General features: G+C 40.9%; 1 protein-coding gene across 1 annotated transcript in view; it reads right to left on the reverse strand.

Annotated features, from left to right (window-relative positions):
* The window catches only part of plxna4 (plexin A4), a 439,320-nt gene that overhangs the window by 133,200 nt on the left and 285,781 nt on the right, over nucleotides 1-20,339 (reverse strand). The window contains exon 6 of the mRNA XM_036577672.1: nucleotides 9,774-9,897. Within this exon, the coding sequence (XP_036433565.1) occupies nucleotides 9,774-9,897 (124 nt within the window). The remainder of the gene's footprint in view (nucleotides 1-9,773; nucleotides 9,898-20,339) is intronic.

Genomic DNA, 20,339 nt, shown 5'->3' on the forward strand with positions numbered 1-20,339 from the left:
GCCAGGACTCACACAGCGATCTCCCCACTTCTGTTGTAGTTTGCCAGCTGAACGGCAGGCTTTTAGAGGCTGCCTAATCCACGCTGAGGGAGTTCAGTTTAACGAGTCCAACCCAATAAGCGCAACAACCCGAGGGGCTCTACTCCCCCCGTCACCCTCCCCGCCGCTACAGGAGAATGACAGCCATGTGCTTCAGGAGCACAGCAGTCACAGGCAGGGGCTTGTCTCACTACGTGTCTCAGTGCCGTGCTTCCATGCATACAGTTAGTAAGTATACAGCACTGCGCAGAACTCAGAGACTCTATTCATTACATTTCCAGTCAAAACAGTCTTTAAGCACTGGAGATATTTCTGAGAAGATTAGACATAAGATAATCCACCTGCACAAGGAAGGAGAGTGTCAAAAGTGAAACAACATGAATTTCCAAAAAGCTAGAGAGAAATATGCCTCCTAACAACAACCTGGAAGACCTGGTCGACACAAAAACTGCCCCCATCAGAGCAACAGCACTTAAAGCTATCATCTTTGAGAGAGAGGAGAAAATCAAGCTGCTTCAGATCTGAAAACATCCACAGGTGTTTCTGTCCATCCTTCCACTGTGAGAAGACGACTCAGCACTATGGGTCTGAAAGGATGTGTAGCTGATTAAGAAGAACCTCACTGAGAAAAGGAAATAGGCAAAAATGAAGAACATTAGCTCTAGAACACTGAAACTGGACATCTGAGGCAGAAACGTGAGGCGCAGAAAATGTAACCAGCTTCTAAGACTGAACTTTGGAGGCGTGTCTGCAGATTTCTTTGACAAACTGAAAGTGAGTCTCCCGAAAAGAATGGAAGCTGGAATAAAGGCTTGGAGAACTTGGGCTGGAGTTCTGGCAGCTTCTGCCTGTAGCTGGAAGGCCGGACCCTTGTAACTGTAGTAGGACTGTCATAGGACCGAGAAACGGGGGGGGGTGTGGTGGGGGTGGGGTGCTGTTTGGGACTGCAAGAACTTCGTCACGGCTAACAGAAGGCAAGGATGTGAATTCATAGGGTGTTAGATTGGATGGAGGAGGGTTTTCAGGCGTATTCCTCGCCCCAAACTTCAGTCATCCCAAAACTCACTGAAATATATGTTTCCTGTTTCTTCTGACGCTGAAAAGGGAATAACTTGTACTTACTGGCTGTTTTGACTGGAAATTAAATAAATGAAGAGTGGTCTCAAGAAAACACACAGTCAAGAGTGGCTATGCGGTCAGAAACTGACCACTGATGAAGGACTACAGGATGACTAACACAAACAGGGAGAGATAGGCTACAGTCTCTAAGGCTACGTTCACACTGCATGTAAAAGTGGCCCAGAATAAAACACAGAATCTGATTTGGGCCATTTTCATTTGTGGTACTGTAAAAATGTGATACATATATGACATCCAAACCTCTGTCTGAACGGTCAGATCAGAATTAACGTTACTTTTACGTCAATCCGGTATAATTTCATGGTAATGTCGCATGTGGGAACAGACACCTCACAGCATCTATCACTCTTAGCAAAAAGGGTTCTATATAGTACCAAAAAAGGTTCTTTGGCTTGTAACAATAGTGGAACTCTTTTTGGTGCTATATAGAACGCTTTTCAAAAAGGGTTATAGATAGAACCATCTACAACACATTTTCTGTCAATCTGAAGAACCAGTTCATGTTGCAAAATGATGCAAAAGGTTCTTTGAGTGTTCATGGTTCTTTACAGAACCATTTTCTTTACTGAAGAACCCTTACAGAATCATCATTTTTACATGTGTAGGTAAACAGCCAGCAACAGTGCGAATGCAGAGAACATTCTAGAACAGTGTGAATGTACAATGGGGTGAACAAGGGAGAACAGAACACTCTAGAAAAGTGTAAATGGGTGAGAACATTCCAGAATAATGTGAATATATAAAACCGTCTACAACAAAATTCTCCATCAGTCTGAAGAACCTTTTCATGTTGCAAAATCAAAGTGTTCTTTGGGTGTTCATGGTTCTATATACAACCATATTCTTCACTAAAGAACCCTTGAAGAACCATCTTTTTAAGTGTGTACTAAACAACCAAACAACAAAACAGGACTGAGCAGTGAGTCAGACTGGGGTCACCTTCCCCTGCAGCCTGAACGCTGCCTAAGTGCACACCAGCAAGGTGTTTCTAATAAAGTGGCCAGTGAGTGCCACTCAGCAGTGCGCGTCAAAAAAGTTCAGCGCAGTCAGTGCAGAGTGACTATTCAGTATTCAGCAGACGAGCACTCCTTTCACAGAGTGAAGAGGAACATGTATAGGAGTGGCGGGGAGGGAGGGAGGGAGGGATGGAGGGGGGCCATAGAAGAGAATGAAAGAGAAAGCACCGAATACACCCTGTTTTAAATAACACAGGCGTAAGCTCCTTTCTCTCCACGCTGAGAATGTGTCTGATCTGGAGAAAAGGCCGACGCGCAGCAGCGTTAGTCCTTCAGCCGCCCGAGCAGGTGAAGTAGGTCAACTCCGAATATCCATATTGATGGAAAGCGTCGGCCCAGCTAGGCCACAAAGCTTTCCACGTGTGATACGGGCTGTAACAGTGCTCACCCGCAGAACGGCTGACCCGCGCTGTTTTTATATTGCTCTTTAATGAGAAGGAAGACGCGAGCAGATACCAAACCCTCCCTCCTCCCTCTCTCTCTCTCTCTCTGGATGCACAGCGCCTCTCTGGGATTTAATCTCCTTTTTTTCCCTTTTAGAGAGCCACGCTGAGAATTTCTTCAATTACATTTGGAGCAGGTGAATCTGGACTCTAGCCGGCATGAATATGAAAATCGTCTCGCGTCGAGAGGCTCCCCGCAAACAGGAAAAAAAGAGGCCCCTCCGTTCTGCGACGCGCCACCCGTGACACGGGCATCGCCAGCTCTCTGCTCCGTGATTACCTTCGGAGAAAAAAAAAAAAACATCAGGGAAGGCGTTCGGGAAATAATCACACTGAAGCGGTTACTTAAAATGGAAATGCATCAGCGCGATCGCAGCGAGGGGCTTAAATACGAGAGGATGGAAGCAGCGGCTCCTGCCCTGGGGGACAGGGAAAACTGAGTGGTTCCACCTCCTGTGTTCCTGGCACACTTTTAAAGTCTCTATATCCAATCTATATTAAAATGAAACTCGGAGAGGGCACGGAGGCCTCGGCGCAGGCGTGACTGATGTTTACCGCAAATAACCGCTTCGCTGCTGCGGATGACATTTATACTGTATTTATACTGTATGGTTTGATCTGAGCAGAACCCACAGTCCTGAAAGACATTACTGAAACTTTTGGGGTGTATTTTCACACTCCGGAGTCGCACGCGCCTCTTTTACTGCCCTGTTACGGCTCCACAGCAGAATTAGATTTGTAGGTAATAATAAAATAATCCTCCTTTGCAGTAAAATAAAGCTCTGCTGAGCATTCAGCACAGTTTTAACAATAACTGGAGTTAATGTAGAACTGCTAATTCACCCTCTAACCCTGAAGGTTGGCGCCAGACTGCTGGTCATCATAGCAACACAGACAACAATCTCGCCTAGCTAGCAGCTAACGAAAAGGTAAAGAGAGAGATTTAAGACGAACATCGTTAATTTGGTGACGACTGGACTTATTTGCATTTATAGTCACTCCAGCTGGTTTCCTGATACGTTTAATCTGCGACGAGAAACTGCCAAACACTAAAAAGTCACACAGCTGAAATCAGCTTCTCGTTCGGGTTTAAGGTGGAACGGGAATATTTCGAACAAGAAGCTGGCGAATGAGAAGCTGACTTCAGTCTCAGAAAAATGTTCATGTTGAGTGACGATTTTACAAGAAACTGTTCCACTTTTGAGGAAAAGTTTCCTGCCAGAGATGTGAGAACAGCGACTACAGCTGGGCTGAAGCTTAAAGCAGGTCAAAGTAAGTCAAAGTAAGTATCGACATTTATTGTCCATTTTATCAGCTCCACTGACCATATAGGGGCACTCTGTAGCTCTACAGTTACAGACAGTAGTCCATCTGTTTCTCTGCATACTTTGTCACCCTGTTCTTCAATGGTCTGATCCACTCACACCAGCACAACACACACTAACACACCACCACCATGTCAGTGTTACTGCAGTGCTGAGAATGATCCACCACCCAAATAGTACCTGCTCTGTGGGGGTCCATGGGGGTCCTGATAATTGAAGAACATGGTGAAAGGGGGCTAACAAAGTATGCAGGTTGGCCATTTTCAAGCCAAATAGTTTTCAAACTTGAACTGTTGTAGCTGACCTTAAACTAATAATGAAGCCACTGTGAAGCCTGGTACCATTCCTACACATACAGTATCACACCGCCACTCCTTTCCTTTGATTTAGGAAATAAAATAAACTCATAAAAGGAAGATTTGGAATTTCTTACACTGTGCATTTGGCTATTGTATCAGGATGAAGCTGCTTCAGTTTGAGATTAGACACCACACTTGAGTTCTGGTGTATTGTGAAGGGATTTGGGCTCACAGCTTAAATTATGTAGACACTCAATCACTGCCTGCTGCAGAGTGAACACAACAGCTTCCACATCTGTTAGCATTTACTGCCATCATCATCCTGGCACGGTTCAAAAGCTGCAGAGAGCTCGAAGGACCCATTCACAAAAGAAATGGAGTTTTAATGTTTTTAAACGGTTCTGCGTAGAACCGAAAGGCCAGACTACACAGACCCAACAAACACCAGGATGGTTTGCTGTACCTGTGTGTTGTTTGGAATTTTTCTCCCTCATTCATACAGTTCTACAGTGTTCAGTCCCATTCACACTGTTCTAGAATGTTCTCCACGACTCTGTTCTAGAATGTTCTGCCATTTACATTGCTTTAGATGATTCTCACACATTTACAAGGTTCTAGAATATTCTCCTCCATTCACACTGTTCTAGAATGTTGTCTCCCATGTGCACTGTTCTAGAATGTTCACCGGGTCACACTGTTCTAGAATGCTCTCTCACACTGTTCTAGAATATTCTAACCCATTCCTTCTGCTCTAGAATGTTCTATTCCACTCACACTGTTCTAGAATATTCTAACCCATTCCTTCTGTTCTAGAATGTTCTATTCCATTCACACTGTTCTGGAATATTCTGCCCCATTTGTGCTGTTCTAGAATGTTCTCATCCATTCATGTTATTCCAGAATACTCTTACTTATTTACACTATTCTAGAATGTTCTCCTCCATTCACACTGTTATAAAATGCCATCTCCCATGTGCACTGTTCTAGAATGCTAGAATCCTATTTACATTGTTCTAGAATGCTCTCTGCTACGTACACTGTTGTGAAATTTTCTCTCCTGTGTTCTAGAATGTTCTCCTCTGTTTAAACTGTTCTAAACTGTCCTAAACCATTGACACTGTTCTAAAATATTCTAACCCATTCCTTCTGTTTTAGAATGTTTTCTTCCATTTACTCTGTTCTGTAATGTTCTCCCCTATTTATGCTGTTCTAGAATGTTTTCAGCCATTCCCGTTATTCCAGAAAGCTCTCCCTCATTCACACTGTTCTAAATGTTCTCCTATGTACACACTGTTCTAAAATGCTCCAACCCACTCCTTCTGTTCTAGAATGTTCTCATCCAATCACATGGTTCCGGAACATTCTTCCTCATTTATGCTGTTCTAGAATATTCGGTAACACCTTCTACGAATAGTCTATGAGGACATATCAACTCATTCATATGAACATGTTATAATGCATTCATAAGGCATCATAAACATGGCTATAAATATTTATGCATTACACTTTGCATCGTGAAAACGTTCTCCAGGCTGATGGAGAATGTGCTGTAGATGGTTCTATATAGAACCTTTTTGAAAAGGGTTCTATATAGCACTTTTGTTACAAGGTCAAGCTTGTAACAACAGAAGAACATAGAAACCTTTTTTAAAAGGTTCTATATAGAAACATCTATAGCACTCCATCAGTCTGAAGAACGTTTTCACCTTGTAAAGAACCCTTTAATCATGCAAAGGTTTCTTTGAGTGTTTATGGTTGTATGTAGAACCATTTTATTTACTAAAGAACCATCTTTTTAAGTGTGTAGGATGTTCTCCTGTTGGAGCCGCGCTATTGAAACTCCAAAAGAACTTTCAAGAACTCAAGGCAGCACTCTGCATTTAAACGGAACCCTTTAGCTTGCACGCAGAGCGACAGCGTTTTCCTGTCGGCTACTTGACAGCGAGAGAGTGTCTTCTGGGAAATCTCTGGTCTCTGATGTCCAGGGAGTCGCTTCCCGCTCTGCATATTAACGAAAAAAAACCCACATCACACAAATCCAGGCCGATCCAGAAAGCCCTCCGGATGAAATGCATTTATAAAAGGTTTCGCTAAAAAGTCTGTTTTTATTTCTCCTGCTACAAATTCCAGCTTCAATACTCAACAACTCCCAGCAGACTCTGGCGAACGGAGGCAGCTTTGAGCTTATCTCTTCAAACAAATATTTAATAATGAAAAAAGGTCAAGGACCAGCCTGCGCGCTTCCGCCTTTGTGTCTGCCAGCAATTTTTTTTTCCCAGCAATCAATTGGATTTGAAATGTGTAGCTTTCGCCCTGGGTAATTCCTGGGGAAAAAAAACACAACGTCTCCCGAACCGGCTTGATTGTGAAACGTCGGGCACGCAGGTGGAGGCGGGCAGGGTAAAACTGCAGTAAATCCTCAGCTCACGGGGAAAAGGTTAAAGTCTCTGTGTGCAGCCGCCTGAGTGAACCTCGCGGAGAAATAATATTCCATTCTTGTTCGAGAACTTCTGAGATCCATCCGAGGGTTTCAGTCACGTGATTTTTCTGTTGTGGCCGCCTTATTTGGGACTGAATTTCTGGCTTCACTGCTCCGCACAAACGTAACTAGAGGTGAAAGATGGCTAATATTACTCTCCTTACTTTGGAAAAGGAAAAATGTTACCTTGACAAAGTCGATAAAAAAGGCTGTGATCTTATACAGTTTCCTCTGAACTCCTGGACCCACTTAAACTGGCAGAAATCTACCAAATATGTCTTTTCCTGACATTTATATTTCTCTCATACACAACCCCTCTCTCTAATCTGGAGAGTCTCTCAAAGCATTTAAAAGCACGGAAGCCCACCGGCTCTTCATGTCAGGGTGGGTAAAGGATCCCATGGTGTTGCATAAAGAGGAGAAAACACTCCGTCATCATAGGAGGGTAACGACATCAGCTAATTAACACAGATGTGATCAATGCCAGCCTTTAGATAACTTTAGCTGACGTTACCAGCTGAGAGATAAACAGTCGTCCCCCTAACGGAGCTGCAGACAGCCGGTATAACTTCACTCTCTGTTTCTGGAGATTTAAATGAGGTTTGAATGGAGAAACATAAGCGTTAAATATCAGACTGAATGTTGTGGGTCAGAAAACGACGTCGTGTTTCGACAGACGTGATTCTGTAAGTTTGCTAGTGCAGTTAGTTCAGAGTTCAGCTCCAGTTCTGCAACCCCTGCACTGCATAACTGTGGTTTCCTGGTCAAAATACCTGATATTATTAGCCCCTTTCTTGAGCTGAACGAGGTGTGAACAGCAGAGAGAAACACTAAACTGTACAGTGCAGCGGCTCCAAGACTGGAGTCTGAAACACTGAATTAAAGGTCTGTGTGTCTCTCGTCTCTTGGCTGTGGCGTCTTGCACAGCAAATTAAAGGCATCACACAGCACAGTGACTCCCTGATTCGGTCCTGAAAATGGTGACTATACAGTGTGACGTCACGCGAAACACGAGAATATGAGGACGAAAGATCCACGGAGCTGTTTCTGAACACTGGAACACTCACACACACACACAGCCAGGCCACATTAGATCACACACACATCTGCTGACAGACAGACAGAGAGTTCTGCATTTGCACCACTCTCTGAATCCTAATAAACAAACATCTATTTTAATGTTGAAGGAGAATTCCAGCGATTTTTCAAAATTTCTGTGCAGCTGAACAGTAAAGATGTAAACAAAGCCAGTCAGAGTGGCCTAAAATCTGTCCTAGAGAAACTTGCAGCATCAGAGCTGTTCACATGGTGGTGATGGGAACCAGACGTCTGAAGGGTTCAGTGCTTCTAAAAGCTCCCTCACAATGTTACTGCATGAAATAGTTATGAATGTGCTGCCTGATGTCTGAGGCATTGTTTACGATAGTTTTGAGAACCTTTCGGCCTAAAATGTATTTTTAACAAACGTTTCTTGGGGGGGGGGGTGCATGTAAGGCAACATACCATCCAAAGAAAATGTATTTTGTCAGATTTTGCCATCATCAACATTACATATAAAACTCAGTGTGTGAGTTCACTGGTGGTTTTGGACGGTAAATAAAATGGCTATTTTTGTGTTGTAGACCTGGCAACCCCTGGTTCCTATCACCACCACTGGAACGAAACCTCAGTCTGTAAGTTTGTCTCCAATCAAACCACTCTGAATGGCTTTGTTTAAATCTCAAAATTTGAATTATACAGAAATTTAAAAAGCAACTGGACTTCCCCTTTACGGTTTTTCTATGATATGCTTTTCTGTTGTGGTCAAATGACATTTTCGGTTGATTTTTATATACGTTTTCTGAACACATCCTCCACAGAGAGCACACTTTAATTACAATTACCCTTTATTTGAACTTAACATATTGGAAAAATAACATAAAACATAAAAATATTAAACGTGCCATGATTTTTGCACATTTAATTATTTTTCCAGTATGTTAAATTAAGCAAGTAAACAGTAACATTAACATGTGCAGAGATCACCCTTCATCTCATTAATTCCAGTGAAAATGACCGTTAATCACAAGTTATTCATTTTTCTCTGCATCAGGAAGTTCAGTATGTAGTGTGTCCAGTTTATTTGTGCCTTTATTACAGCTTCTATTCTTTTCAGGAGACTCACTTTCAATATCCACACCCCCCAAAGTTCACCCCGAAGTTGGCTGCATTTAATGCTGAGTTCAATAAACAGTTAAGATGTAAACAGAGTCATCCAGAGTGGTCTGAGATCTACCCCAGTGACTTATTCAGTGGTGGTGATAGGAACCAGACGTCTGAACAGTTTAATGCCTCTTAAAGCTCCCCTACAAAATTAATAACTAGAACTTAACAGTCATTTTGACTGGAAATAACAAACTTCTTTTCTTCTCTGAGAAAAAGAACCTGTGACGATGATGGAATGTTTTCCCTAAAGCTTCATAATTTACTTAGACACCACATTAACATGCCTATAGAACTGGGTTCAGTCATCAAGACGACTTCAAATGGTTTGTGTGACTACACAGTCATACGCTACACTGAGTCTAGAGGCTAATCTGTGCATTAGAAGTCGACACGCTAACATCAGTGGAGGTTAATTCAGTTAGAGTAAAGCATTAAGGAGAGCACTAATGGCTCTTACACTTCATCTCAGAGGAGCGCTTCACTCGGAGGTGCCAACGCTGCAAATAAAGACTAAATAATAATGACTGAAAGCTAACCGACAGCACCGCGCACACGAGCTCACGCTCACTGCGACCCATCATCTCGGACTCGTCGTCAGCCGTGTGAACATTTCTGAACAGAGTATTCCAGCAGCGTCTTTGAGGGCCGAGATCCAGGGTAGTTTTCTCCTTCTCGCTCTCCTTCAACATGAGGCTCATTGAATAATTTATCGCATGCAGTCACATTAAGAGTGACTGATGGTTCTGTTTTGTGAATGAGGCTGTCTGGTTATCGTCGGTCCGTGAGGAATGACAGGGCTCTTAAATGGGTTTTGGACAGGCGCTCACCGTGACGCTGTACTGGGACACGGAGATGTTGCTGGGGTGGACGCTCAGTCTCACACACTGCTTGATGTTGGAGGCGAAGCGGCGCGGCTCGGACGACCTCTCGCACTTCTCCTTCCTGGTGCACCTGCGAGAGAACAAACAGGACGTTTCAGAACAAAGTACAGTAAAAAGGTTCTTGCTACAACTTAAGAGACGTCCAGTGAGGCAAAGCAGTAACTTATCGACATCGCTGAGGACTAATAAGCGTGTAAATAACTTTTTCTCGATTGTGCCATGTCTGTTTAGGGCTCCACACACGGAAGGTGTCGATATTTTATTATTGTTTTCTCACTTAAACAGCTGCATCTAAAACTCCCTCTTTAAACTCGCCAGTCATCTTCTGTATGTGGTGGTGATGTGCTGGAGCATCATCGGCCTCGACTCGATATAGATTGATATGTCATCTATGATCTCTATAAATAACAATAATTATCAGACCTGCTCGAGTGATTGGATCACCTGTCAGGTATTAAGAGTTTTAACTGAACTGGGAAAATCTGCTTTTAGCCACAGAGCAACAGTGAGCTGGAACTGTTTGAGCTCAGTTTAACCTTTCCTTTATCCTTATCCTTATTATTATTATTATTATTATTATTATTATTAATAATAATAATAATAATAATAATAATAATAATAATTCATTTTATCTTAATATTTTATTGCAACTGTTTTATTTGATGTTAATTCTTTTACTGTTCCATCCTAGTAAAAAATTAGATATTTCTAAAAGTTTAGTTTACTTATTGTTTACTATTTAAGTTATTTATTTTACTCACTTTAACGTGTTTTCATTATATATTTAATTGATATTTTATGCCTGTTTCCTATTTGAGCTGATAGTTTTAGAGTTTATATTTATAAATCTTTTTTTTCAGTTGTTATTTGTTTCAGTTGATAAATTTAATTTAAACTCTTTTAGTCACTTGTAATTTGCTTGGCTACATTGAGTGTGTTTACACGATCATAATTGGATTTCTGCAGTTAGCTGATTATTCAAATGGTCATGTAAACACCATGCTCCGATCTATACATCCGATTAAGAAATCCAATAAAGGGAGCTGGATTTTATACCAGTAATCAGATTTCTCAGTGCATGTGAACTCTTACTCTGATTTCTTTCGGATTTCTCAGTCTGCACATGTGCGAAAACAGACTGCGGTACCAGAAATGAAGGATTTAAATATTCTTCATCTTCTAAATGATGTATGTTCATATTTTCAGGTAAAGTGGCGCGGTGTATTAAAAAAAGCCATTACGTTTACGTCACGTCTTCTTCTGTGAATTTATTGGCTGGTTGCAAAGCAGAAATCTGATTATTGTCTGACTCATGTAGACCTGGAGTTTCCCCATTATCTGATTACTTAAGTGCATGTAAACTTGTTGATCAGATTACTGACAAAATCCGATGTTCTGCAGTTATCAGATTATTAAGTGCATGTAAACACACTCAGTGTAAATGAGGGTCACCCTAAATATACTTCCGAGTCTAAATAAAGGTTGATTGACTGACTGATTGATTTAATGCAGAACTGAACTGAGAGAGAGAGAGATAGACAGAGAGGTAGAGAGAGAGAGGGTCCTTTCACCATGACATATTTCTGTATCATATTTCAGGAGAGCTGGGCCTGAGCTGTGAGTATCGGGCCACTGCACTGGGCCTGTTCCCTCTCAGCCATGCTGAAAACCCTATTTGTGGAACCAGAGCCGACCCAGGAGGGCTGCGGGACAGACTGGGGCTTTGTACCTCTCTAACACAGAGCTCAATTCTTCCAGCCAAGACTCTACAGGTGCCCCAGCACTGGGACCTGCTCCTAATGCAGGTCTGATCCATGACCTTCGACCGGTCGTCCCACCTTAACATCAAAACCATGATGTCAAGTTCATCTTTGACCCCTAATATTCATTCAGACCTTTATTATAGTTCCTAAACGTAATGATATCTCAACTATTTTGCATTGTTTCCCAATCACTCTCATAAGTAATAAGTATTAATATTAATAACAGAATAATGAGTCGGCAGTGAAAGAGGATAATCAGACGACACCAGGCCAAATCTCACCAAAGCAGCTACTACTGAAACTGCAGTGGGAGGAAAACACATCAAACCTCACAGCCATTTGGTTCGACTCCAACCACAATGTTGTCCAGCTTTTACCTGCACACAAAAGAAGCAGAAATCCCCTTCTGCAGTTCCGCAGCCCCCCTGGCTGCCACTCAAAACCCCCCCGCCTAATCCCCATTGACTTAAACAAACTTCCGTAGCAATTAACTACAAATCAGTGAAGAGCAGAGCCGCATGCCGGGAGACTGAAAGGGGTTTAGAACAGGAGCTGTATGGGACACGGCAACGCCTGAGTACTAGAGAGAGAGAGAGAGAGAGAGAGAGAGAGAGAGAGCGAGAGAGAGAGAGAGAAAGGAGAGGGTGAGAAAGAGACAAAAGAAAAAGAAAATCGGAGAGAAAGAGAAACAGAAGAGAAGATACAGAGAAAAAAAGAGAAAGGAGGGAGAGAAAAAGAGAACAAGAGAGAGATCGAGAGAGAGAGAGAGAGAGAGGGAGAGAGAGCGCGAGAGAGAGAGAAAGAGAGAAAGGGAGAAAGAGAAAGAGACAGAAAAGGAGAGGGAAAGAGAGAGAGAGACATAGAGAGAGAGAGGGAGAGAGAGAGAGAGAGAGAGGGAGAGAGAGAGAGAGAGAAAGAGAGAGAAAGGGAGACAGAGAGAGAGAGACAGAGAAAAGGAGAGGGAAAGAGAGAGAGAGACAGAGAGAGAGAAGGGGGTAGATGCGTGTATTGTGCAGTTAAGCGGCCTAGCGCGGGGAAGTCGGCGGGCGGAATTGAAAGGGGGGAGTAATCTACTCGGGAGTGAAAGAAAAGGGATGTAGGAGATTTAAGAGGCAACAATCATCCTCCTTCTCTGCGCTCCTCCGCTAAGCGGGTCTGAGAAGCTTTTTAATCAGAACGCCTCCCTTTGTAGCGCCAATCACTCGGTTTGTTCCCCATTCTGCTGTGATTCAATAAACAAGCCGTGCACAATGTGTTCAGACTCACAGAGACTCGCACGGAAAACCAGCAGAAAAGTTTAGAGAGAGAGGGAGAGAGAGAGAGAGGGAGACAGAGAGAGAGTGTGTAACAGTCAGGTGCAGAGTGCTGTAGAGGAGACAACTGTGTGTGGTGCGAGTGTATGTGGGGGGCGTATCTCAGTCGCCGGGCGGGGGACCGGTAGCCTGCTGTTAGCTCCACTTTAGCTGTTATCGGCCCACCACTCTAATGCCGAGCAGTGCTGATACAATTCAATTTCCAAATAAAAGAATGTTCAAAAGTTTCAAAAACATTTTTTTCTAATTCAAAGTAGCTTTATTGGTGATTGTTTTGAGTACGATGTTGCCAAAGCATACAAAGTTCGACCCAAAGCGGAACATACTTTGTAAAATTAAAAACAAATGAATTAGAATTAATAATAGTAATAATGATAATAGCCACAGTAGAATAATAACAACTATCATGTTAAAATCAATAAAGTAAGTGAATAAAATAAGACAACATATATGAAATAATAAAAATGATAACAGACAGTATTTCTCTGTTTTCGGAACAAAACCTTATATCTCCAAAATGATAACTTTACACAAGAAGGTAAAAACGTACTTTACTTTTAATGTAAGTCATTTGGGTCATTTTTTATTAAATTCACACACTCAATAATGCACTCAATAATCCGATCATAATCAGATATCTGCAGTCATCTGATTATTCAAATGGTCATGTAAACACCATACTCTGATCTAGAAATCCGATACAGAGGCTGGATTTTAGCTCAGTAATCAGATTTCTCAGTGCATGTGAACTCTTACTCTGATTTCTTTCGGATTTCTCAGTCTGCGCATGTGTAAAAACAGACTGCTGTACCGGAAATAAGCGAGGAGCGTCGCCGTGAGATGCAGCAAAACACTTCTGGAGCGATGCTGAAACCAAATACATGCTTGATTAAATGAAGGATTTAAATATTCTTCATCTTCTAGATGATGTATGTTCATATTTTCAGGTTAAGTAGTGATGCTTTTTTTAAAAAAGCCGCTCATGAAGTTTGAGTTTTACGTTACGTTTAAGTCACGTCTTCTTCTGTGAGTTTATTGGCTGGTTGCAAAGCAGAAATCTGATTACTGTCTGACTCACGTAGATCTGGAGTTTCCCCATTATCTGATTAGTCAAGTGCATGTAAACGCGATGATCAGATTACTGACAAAATCTGATTTTCTGCAGTTATCAGATTATTAAGTGCATGTAAACACACTCAGTGTAAATTACAACAGGCATTTTCAAATTATGTCAAAAGTGAAAAGCGACAAAAGTGGATATTTAACTTATGTACAGAGAGGGGTTTGGTGGGGGGTCAGTGGGGGCGGGGTGAGGAGCGTGTTATTTACTGTCAGGTGGTGACATGTTGCCTCATATTTTGCAGTGAGAGATGCTGTTTGTCCTTTTCCAAGAAGAACTGGTAGTTTTTCAGATAATGGTAGAATTCCAAAATTTGGGAGAATGTTTTTCAATTTCGTTGCCACTTTGAACTTTTCACATTGAAGGAGGAAGTGCAGCTCTGTCCCGACTCACTGTTTCCAATAACGTAAACAGATACATGTATAAAATGACTCTATTACAGTGTTTCTGCTCACAACTTCACAGATCCCCACTAATTAGTAGGAAGTTGTGAAATGTGCTGAAATTCTGAATGTCCAGGCTGACAGTCAGCGCTGTAGATGATGCCACGATGATGGAGAGAGCTGTGAATGGAGCTATACTAAAATAAACATCTATACTTCAAACATGCCGATCAAATCTCAGTCAGATAACATTAAAAAACTACAAATAAATAATTACAGTATATTACTGATCATAAAACTAAAACTGATTAAATCTAAAACTGTGTAAGTTATTACTGTATGAAATAACAGCAATTATTAACATGATAAGTGATCCCAAATTTTAAACAATAGTGTATATATTATAATATCAGATGATATTTTAAGAATTTTCCTTTTAAATGTGTTTTATGGATTTTGTTTTGTTTCTGGAAATTCTTGAATCGTAAGACTCTTTTTAGAGTTTTTTATGCATTTTGTTTATATAAATAAAATGTATTATTATAATTATTATTTTTCATTATTGTTAGCATTAATAAATAAAGGTTTTTCACTAAGAGGAACCTTATGCAGTTTTAAGGTTAACAAGGCAGAATTTTTTTTATGTTTTTTTTATTTTTAATGCACTTTTAATATATTTACTGTCCTTTCAACACAACCTGAAGTAACCAGCAAACATAAAAGCATCTGAAACTGCTAAAAATCAATATTACTGTGTGACACCAACATCAATATATTGCTAGATATACATACTCAGCACTGTATAACTCTGTATGTACTGATTCTTACAGTGCCTTTACCCTCTCCCACCAATAGGGGGCATGCCTGGGTGTCGTTTTTCAGCCAGACTGGACGGCAGGCGGTGGGCTGACTGGAAGCCCGCTGCTTCAAGGCAGAGGAGCGTTTTTATTTAATAGGGCTGCTTTTACGGATAATAAACAAGCGCCCTGCCAGCACCCTGAGAGTCTGTGTAAAAACATGTTTATGATCCCTCTCACAACCACACACACCTGTGATATATGGAGCTGCTGTAATATATCAGCGGAATGAACAGAGCTGTGTGTGTGTGTGTTCAGGGGAATGTGTGTAGTCTTTAATTCTGAGTAGTTTAAGTAGATGCTGTATTTTAAGTGTACAGTGTTTATTTGAAGGGGAAATATATTAGCCTGTGTGTAATGTGTAAGTCTGAATATCCTCATACATGCTGTATTTTATGTGTACGATGCGTATGCAGGGGTGGAAACAGGCTGGAACGCCGTTCCGTCCAGATGTTCACTCCCGGAACAGCGTTCTGTGCCATTCCAGCCCATTTCCACCACTGCAGTTCGATACGTCTCGCACAGAACTGGTTTGCTTGTATGAACACATGGTCCTGCTAGGGAAGTGCATTCCAGCTAATTTTGATATTTGAGCATCTGTAAGAGTTCACGAACGGATATCCGGCTAAGCCGGGGTTACACTACACGAGTTTTGCCCCAATTTCAGCCCTGATTCTCAGTCTGGCTGATTTCTGGGTCAGTCAGAGTGGACAGTTTGAGAGAGAGAGTCGAGTCGTGTATGAGGGGTGCAGACTCAGACTTTTGGCCTCCTGATTGTGTTTCAGACCAGTCAAAGTTTACAAAACGTGATTGATTTTTTTGACCCGACTCTGAGTGTAATCTAGTGTAAACAGGTCAACGACTCAATCTGAACAGACTTCTGCAACAGCTAATGAAAACTGAGAGCGTGAAAGAATAAAATACAGCAAGTAAACAAAGAAAAATGGTGAAAAGTCTCTCACATGTGGAGCAAAGCTTCTTAATGAGCTGAGTTCAAGGCACGAGCACAATCGGGTTTATGTACACTTAAACTCTATGCACACAACACACGGTCCAGCACACAGTCCTCTACTGTCGACATGTTTAGCTGTTGTGGCTGTTGGAGTAACAGTAGATCCCGTTTACAGATGCTCAGATTTGTCCTCTATCACCCTCTTGCAGGGTTGCCAGATTGTTTCTACAGTTTCCGGCCTAAGAATAAGTATTTTCATAGTATTCATGTTTTTTTATGTTGTATATCATCGCTGTCCTATTAAAAATGTGTATCTCCATTTTTTGCGATTTTTACTTTTCTGCAACATTTAAGCTCAGCAGCCGTCCTTTACATTGTGTGAAAATTTCATGATGACTGGACCAATAGAAATGTTCTAAAATTGCTTAGAATAAAATCTCTTTCCATTAACTTACATTGAAGATAGATAAAGTTTTTGCCTTCTCCTGTGAAGTTACTATTTTGGAGATACTTGTTTTTCTTTGGACAGCAACAATACGATAGGACCCACAATCCCACGCAATCAGAAAGGTGAACAAATGGCAATAATATTGCAAGCATAACTATTTCTTATATACATTTTTAAACTGAGACCTTTATATGCTCTGCTGAACAGATCACAGTTCATTCCAATTTCCTACTATTGCAGAAGCCTGTACAGTCAGTAATGCGGTGAACTGGATAATCTACGCAGCGTTAGCTCCATGTGCATGTTTATTACATTGGTAATAAACTGGCTATGTTAACCGCTGATCGCAAATGATACAGATGGGCTGGGTAGCGGCCTCGTCTCAGCAGTACTGCCTAAAATGTATGTCAAGCAAGCCTTGATAACTGATTGGATGTGTAGGCCTATTTAAATTTCAGCTGCATTAATAAGTAACATATTCATTTTATACACTCTTTAAAAATCTGCCAAAAATAATGACAAACCCTCAAATTTTGTCCACCGGCCAAAGTAGGTTTTCCCTGCCAAATCCAACCAAAATCCACCCAATTTGGTGGAAATGCGCCCAATCTGGCAACACCGCCCCCTTGATTATTTGAACCACCACAGTAACCTAAGAGCACAGGTTGAGTTTGTCCAGCAGGACTGTGCGTTGGCCGAGCGTTGTCCTTTGCGTTTGTGTACTTGCGCCGAGTGTTTCTGTCCTAAACAGTAAACGTCCACATCTTTTGAGTGTTTATGTTTGCTTTGTTTATAATATTTAAAGTCCGTCATCTTCCCACAACGCCGTTCACTAAACAGATAATTCTCCTTGAGCACCTGTCAGCAAGCAGGAGTTTGTTTTTAATGTTTTCATTAGAAAAGTAAAGCTCTCCATTAGACGACCAAAGGGCAGTTTATTTCTCTCGTTATGCAAATGAGGAGGGAACATGAAGGATGTGTTGTTTTGATGAATAATGAACACGCTGAAATCACATCAAAGTGATCAAAAAGAGAGGAGTGGGCAAACTCAACTTGGCAGGCAAGCCCCTGGCATCCCCCCATTCTCTCTCTCTCTCTCTCTCCCTCTCTCTCTCTCTCTCCTCATAACATTCATTTATTCTTTACAGCTAATTATGAAAATGTTCAACTACTTTTAAGTTGCTGTCAGTGACTGTCAGTGACTGTCAGTGACTGTCAGGACGGAGGTGCTGCTTCATGAACTTTTGACCCACAATTATTTACCAAACATGGCAAAATCAGGACTCAGTGAAGCAACGATGCTGCTTGCAAAACCACAGCAGAAAGCCATCTAACAGAACTGTTTCTCAACTCCCAGCCTCGATTCCCTGCTCGGACACACCTGGTCTGACTCACCACTAACCAATCCTGCTGAGCGCAGCCTGTTGGCCCAGAGACAGTGTTGAGAAACGCCTCAGTAGAGCAGCGACTCTGTCTTTGAAACACATTCTGCAGAGCAGCGCAGCTGACGAAACACGTCCCAGAGCTAAAGAGGAGCAGAAACATCCAGATATATTTAGGAAGCTTGAACAAGCAGCCTGAGTGGTTATGCAGCCTCACTTCACTCACAGCTCATAATGAATGGCTCACAAATTAACCCAGAGTACTGTAAAGATTGCAGGCCTAAAATGTGCACTCAGCACATCTGAAACTTTCAGCTGAGCTCACAAATGATCATCTCCACTGAAGTGAACAGGGAAACTCCACCGATTTCTCAAAATGTCTGCATAACTCAGAGGCTGAGATGTAAACGAAGTCATTCAAAGTGGTTTGATGTGAAATTATTCATTGTACGCTGTTAGAAATCAAAGTAGAAACAATGTAAATGTTCCCTCAAAGGTACAACAGTGGTTTTAAGGTCTGATTGTGAACCTTAAATAAGTTTCTCCAGGTGAAAAGTTCGTATTTGTACCTTTTCATAACCGAATGTTTTAAAACAGAACAGTAAAATAAAAGCCTGGAGACGAGACGGGGTGTGTGGAGTCAGTACAGCTTAGAACATATCATTTCAGTGGATTATGGTTCAGTTATGTTCCCTGACTAAAGGTACTGAGATGGACCCTTGAGGGTCCCACCCCAGTGACAAGAGGGGCACTGCCCCAGTGACAGTTTAGTACCTTTATTTACTTCTTGTGTTAGGAGCCAGGGGTCGCCATGTCTACAACACAAATACAGCCATTTTATTTACTATTTACTAGCAAACTTACAGATGTCTTTTTATTATGTTGATTATAGTGGTGAATCTGAAAACTTTCTGGTAACACTTTCTATGAATGTTGCATTTGTAAGCATCTATAAACACATTTATAGCATGTTATAATGTATTCATAAGGCATTATAAACATGGTTATAAATATTTATAAAAAAGAATTACACTGAATTACACTTTATAGCCATGTTTATTATACATTATGAATTGTTAATATAATGTATTATAAATAACGTTAATAACATGTTATAATGTCAGTGCCAAAGAAGTCAGTCCCAGCTTGGAGGGCGTAAAGTAAAAATACCAAGCTAACGGTGGTGTACATTACCTTTCCCACACTGGGTAAAACACTGATGGCAGCTCTAGTTTAAACTCTGACATTTGAAGCCTGTAATGTGCTTTACTGTGAATGTTTTAGTGTTTCAGTAAATCCTTCAGTAAATACTTCAACTTGAAGCCTCACTCTGAACACTGGAGGAGGCTTTAGTACAGTACGCTTCACTTTACTTAGAGCAGACAAATACGACTTATGAGCTCTTATAATTTGTTATGAACAGTATTTATAATGACAATTCATAATGCATAATAACCATGGCTATAACGTATAATGCATTTTTATAAATATTTATAGCTATGTTTATAATGTCTTATGAATGCATTATAACATGTTATGAATGTGTTTATAGATGCTTACAAAGGTGACATTCACAGAAAGTTACCAACTTTCTTTTGGGGACTATTTTGCTGCACAACACCCTGCATTCACCATCTACCATGAGCAGATTTTTAAAAGTACACTTTAGACCCAAATTATCACAAAACTATTATAAAACAATGTTTAAATCTATTTTCAGGGGCCTAAAACATCTGCACAGTACTATATCTACAGTTGCATGCAAAAGTTTGAACACCTCTGGTTAAATTACATGTTTTGTTGATATACTAAGCAAAAATAAGTAACATATCCTCCAGATCTTAAAATTTCTATTTATTTGCTGAGTTTAACACATTAGGAAAAACAAAACATAAAATATAAAAAGTGCACATATTTTTGCACATATTTTAATATATATATATATATATATATTATACATACATATTAGTTTCATTATAGTTACTGAATTATTCATTCATTTTCAGCTGAATACATATTTATATTAACATCTGATGTATATTGTGTCGCTGTAGAAAATCTAATTAACTCAAATTAGACTAATATTCAAGGGTTTTTTCACTGAAAGCCCATCTTTTTTCATTAAAAGTCTATATATTAAATATGACTGTAAAACGAGCGATCTCTCTCCCCTGCTCTCATTAAGAGTAAACATTTTGGCCCATTTTTCATGTTCTGCTTTGAGGTTTGTGTTAATTAGCACTGAAGGCCCTCCCTCTCAGCCGTACTAACTCACTCTACAAAACCACTGTGGA

The sequence above is a fragment of the Colossoma macropomum genome, unplaced genomic scaffold, assembly GCF_904425465.1.
Source record: "Colossoma macropomum unplaced genomic scaffold, Colossoma_macropomum, whole genome shotgun sequence".
Lineage (NCBI taxonomy): Eukaryota > Metazoa > Chordata > Actinopteri > Characiformes > Serrasalmidae > Colossoma > Colossoma macropomum.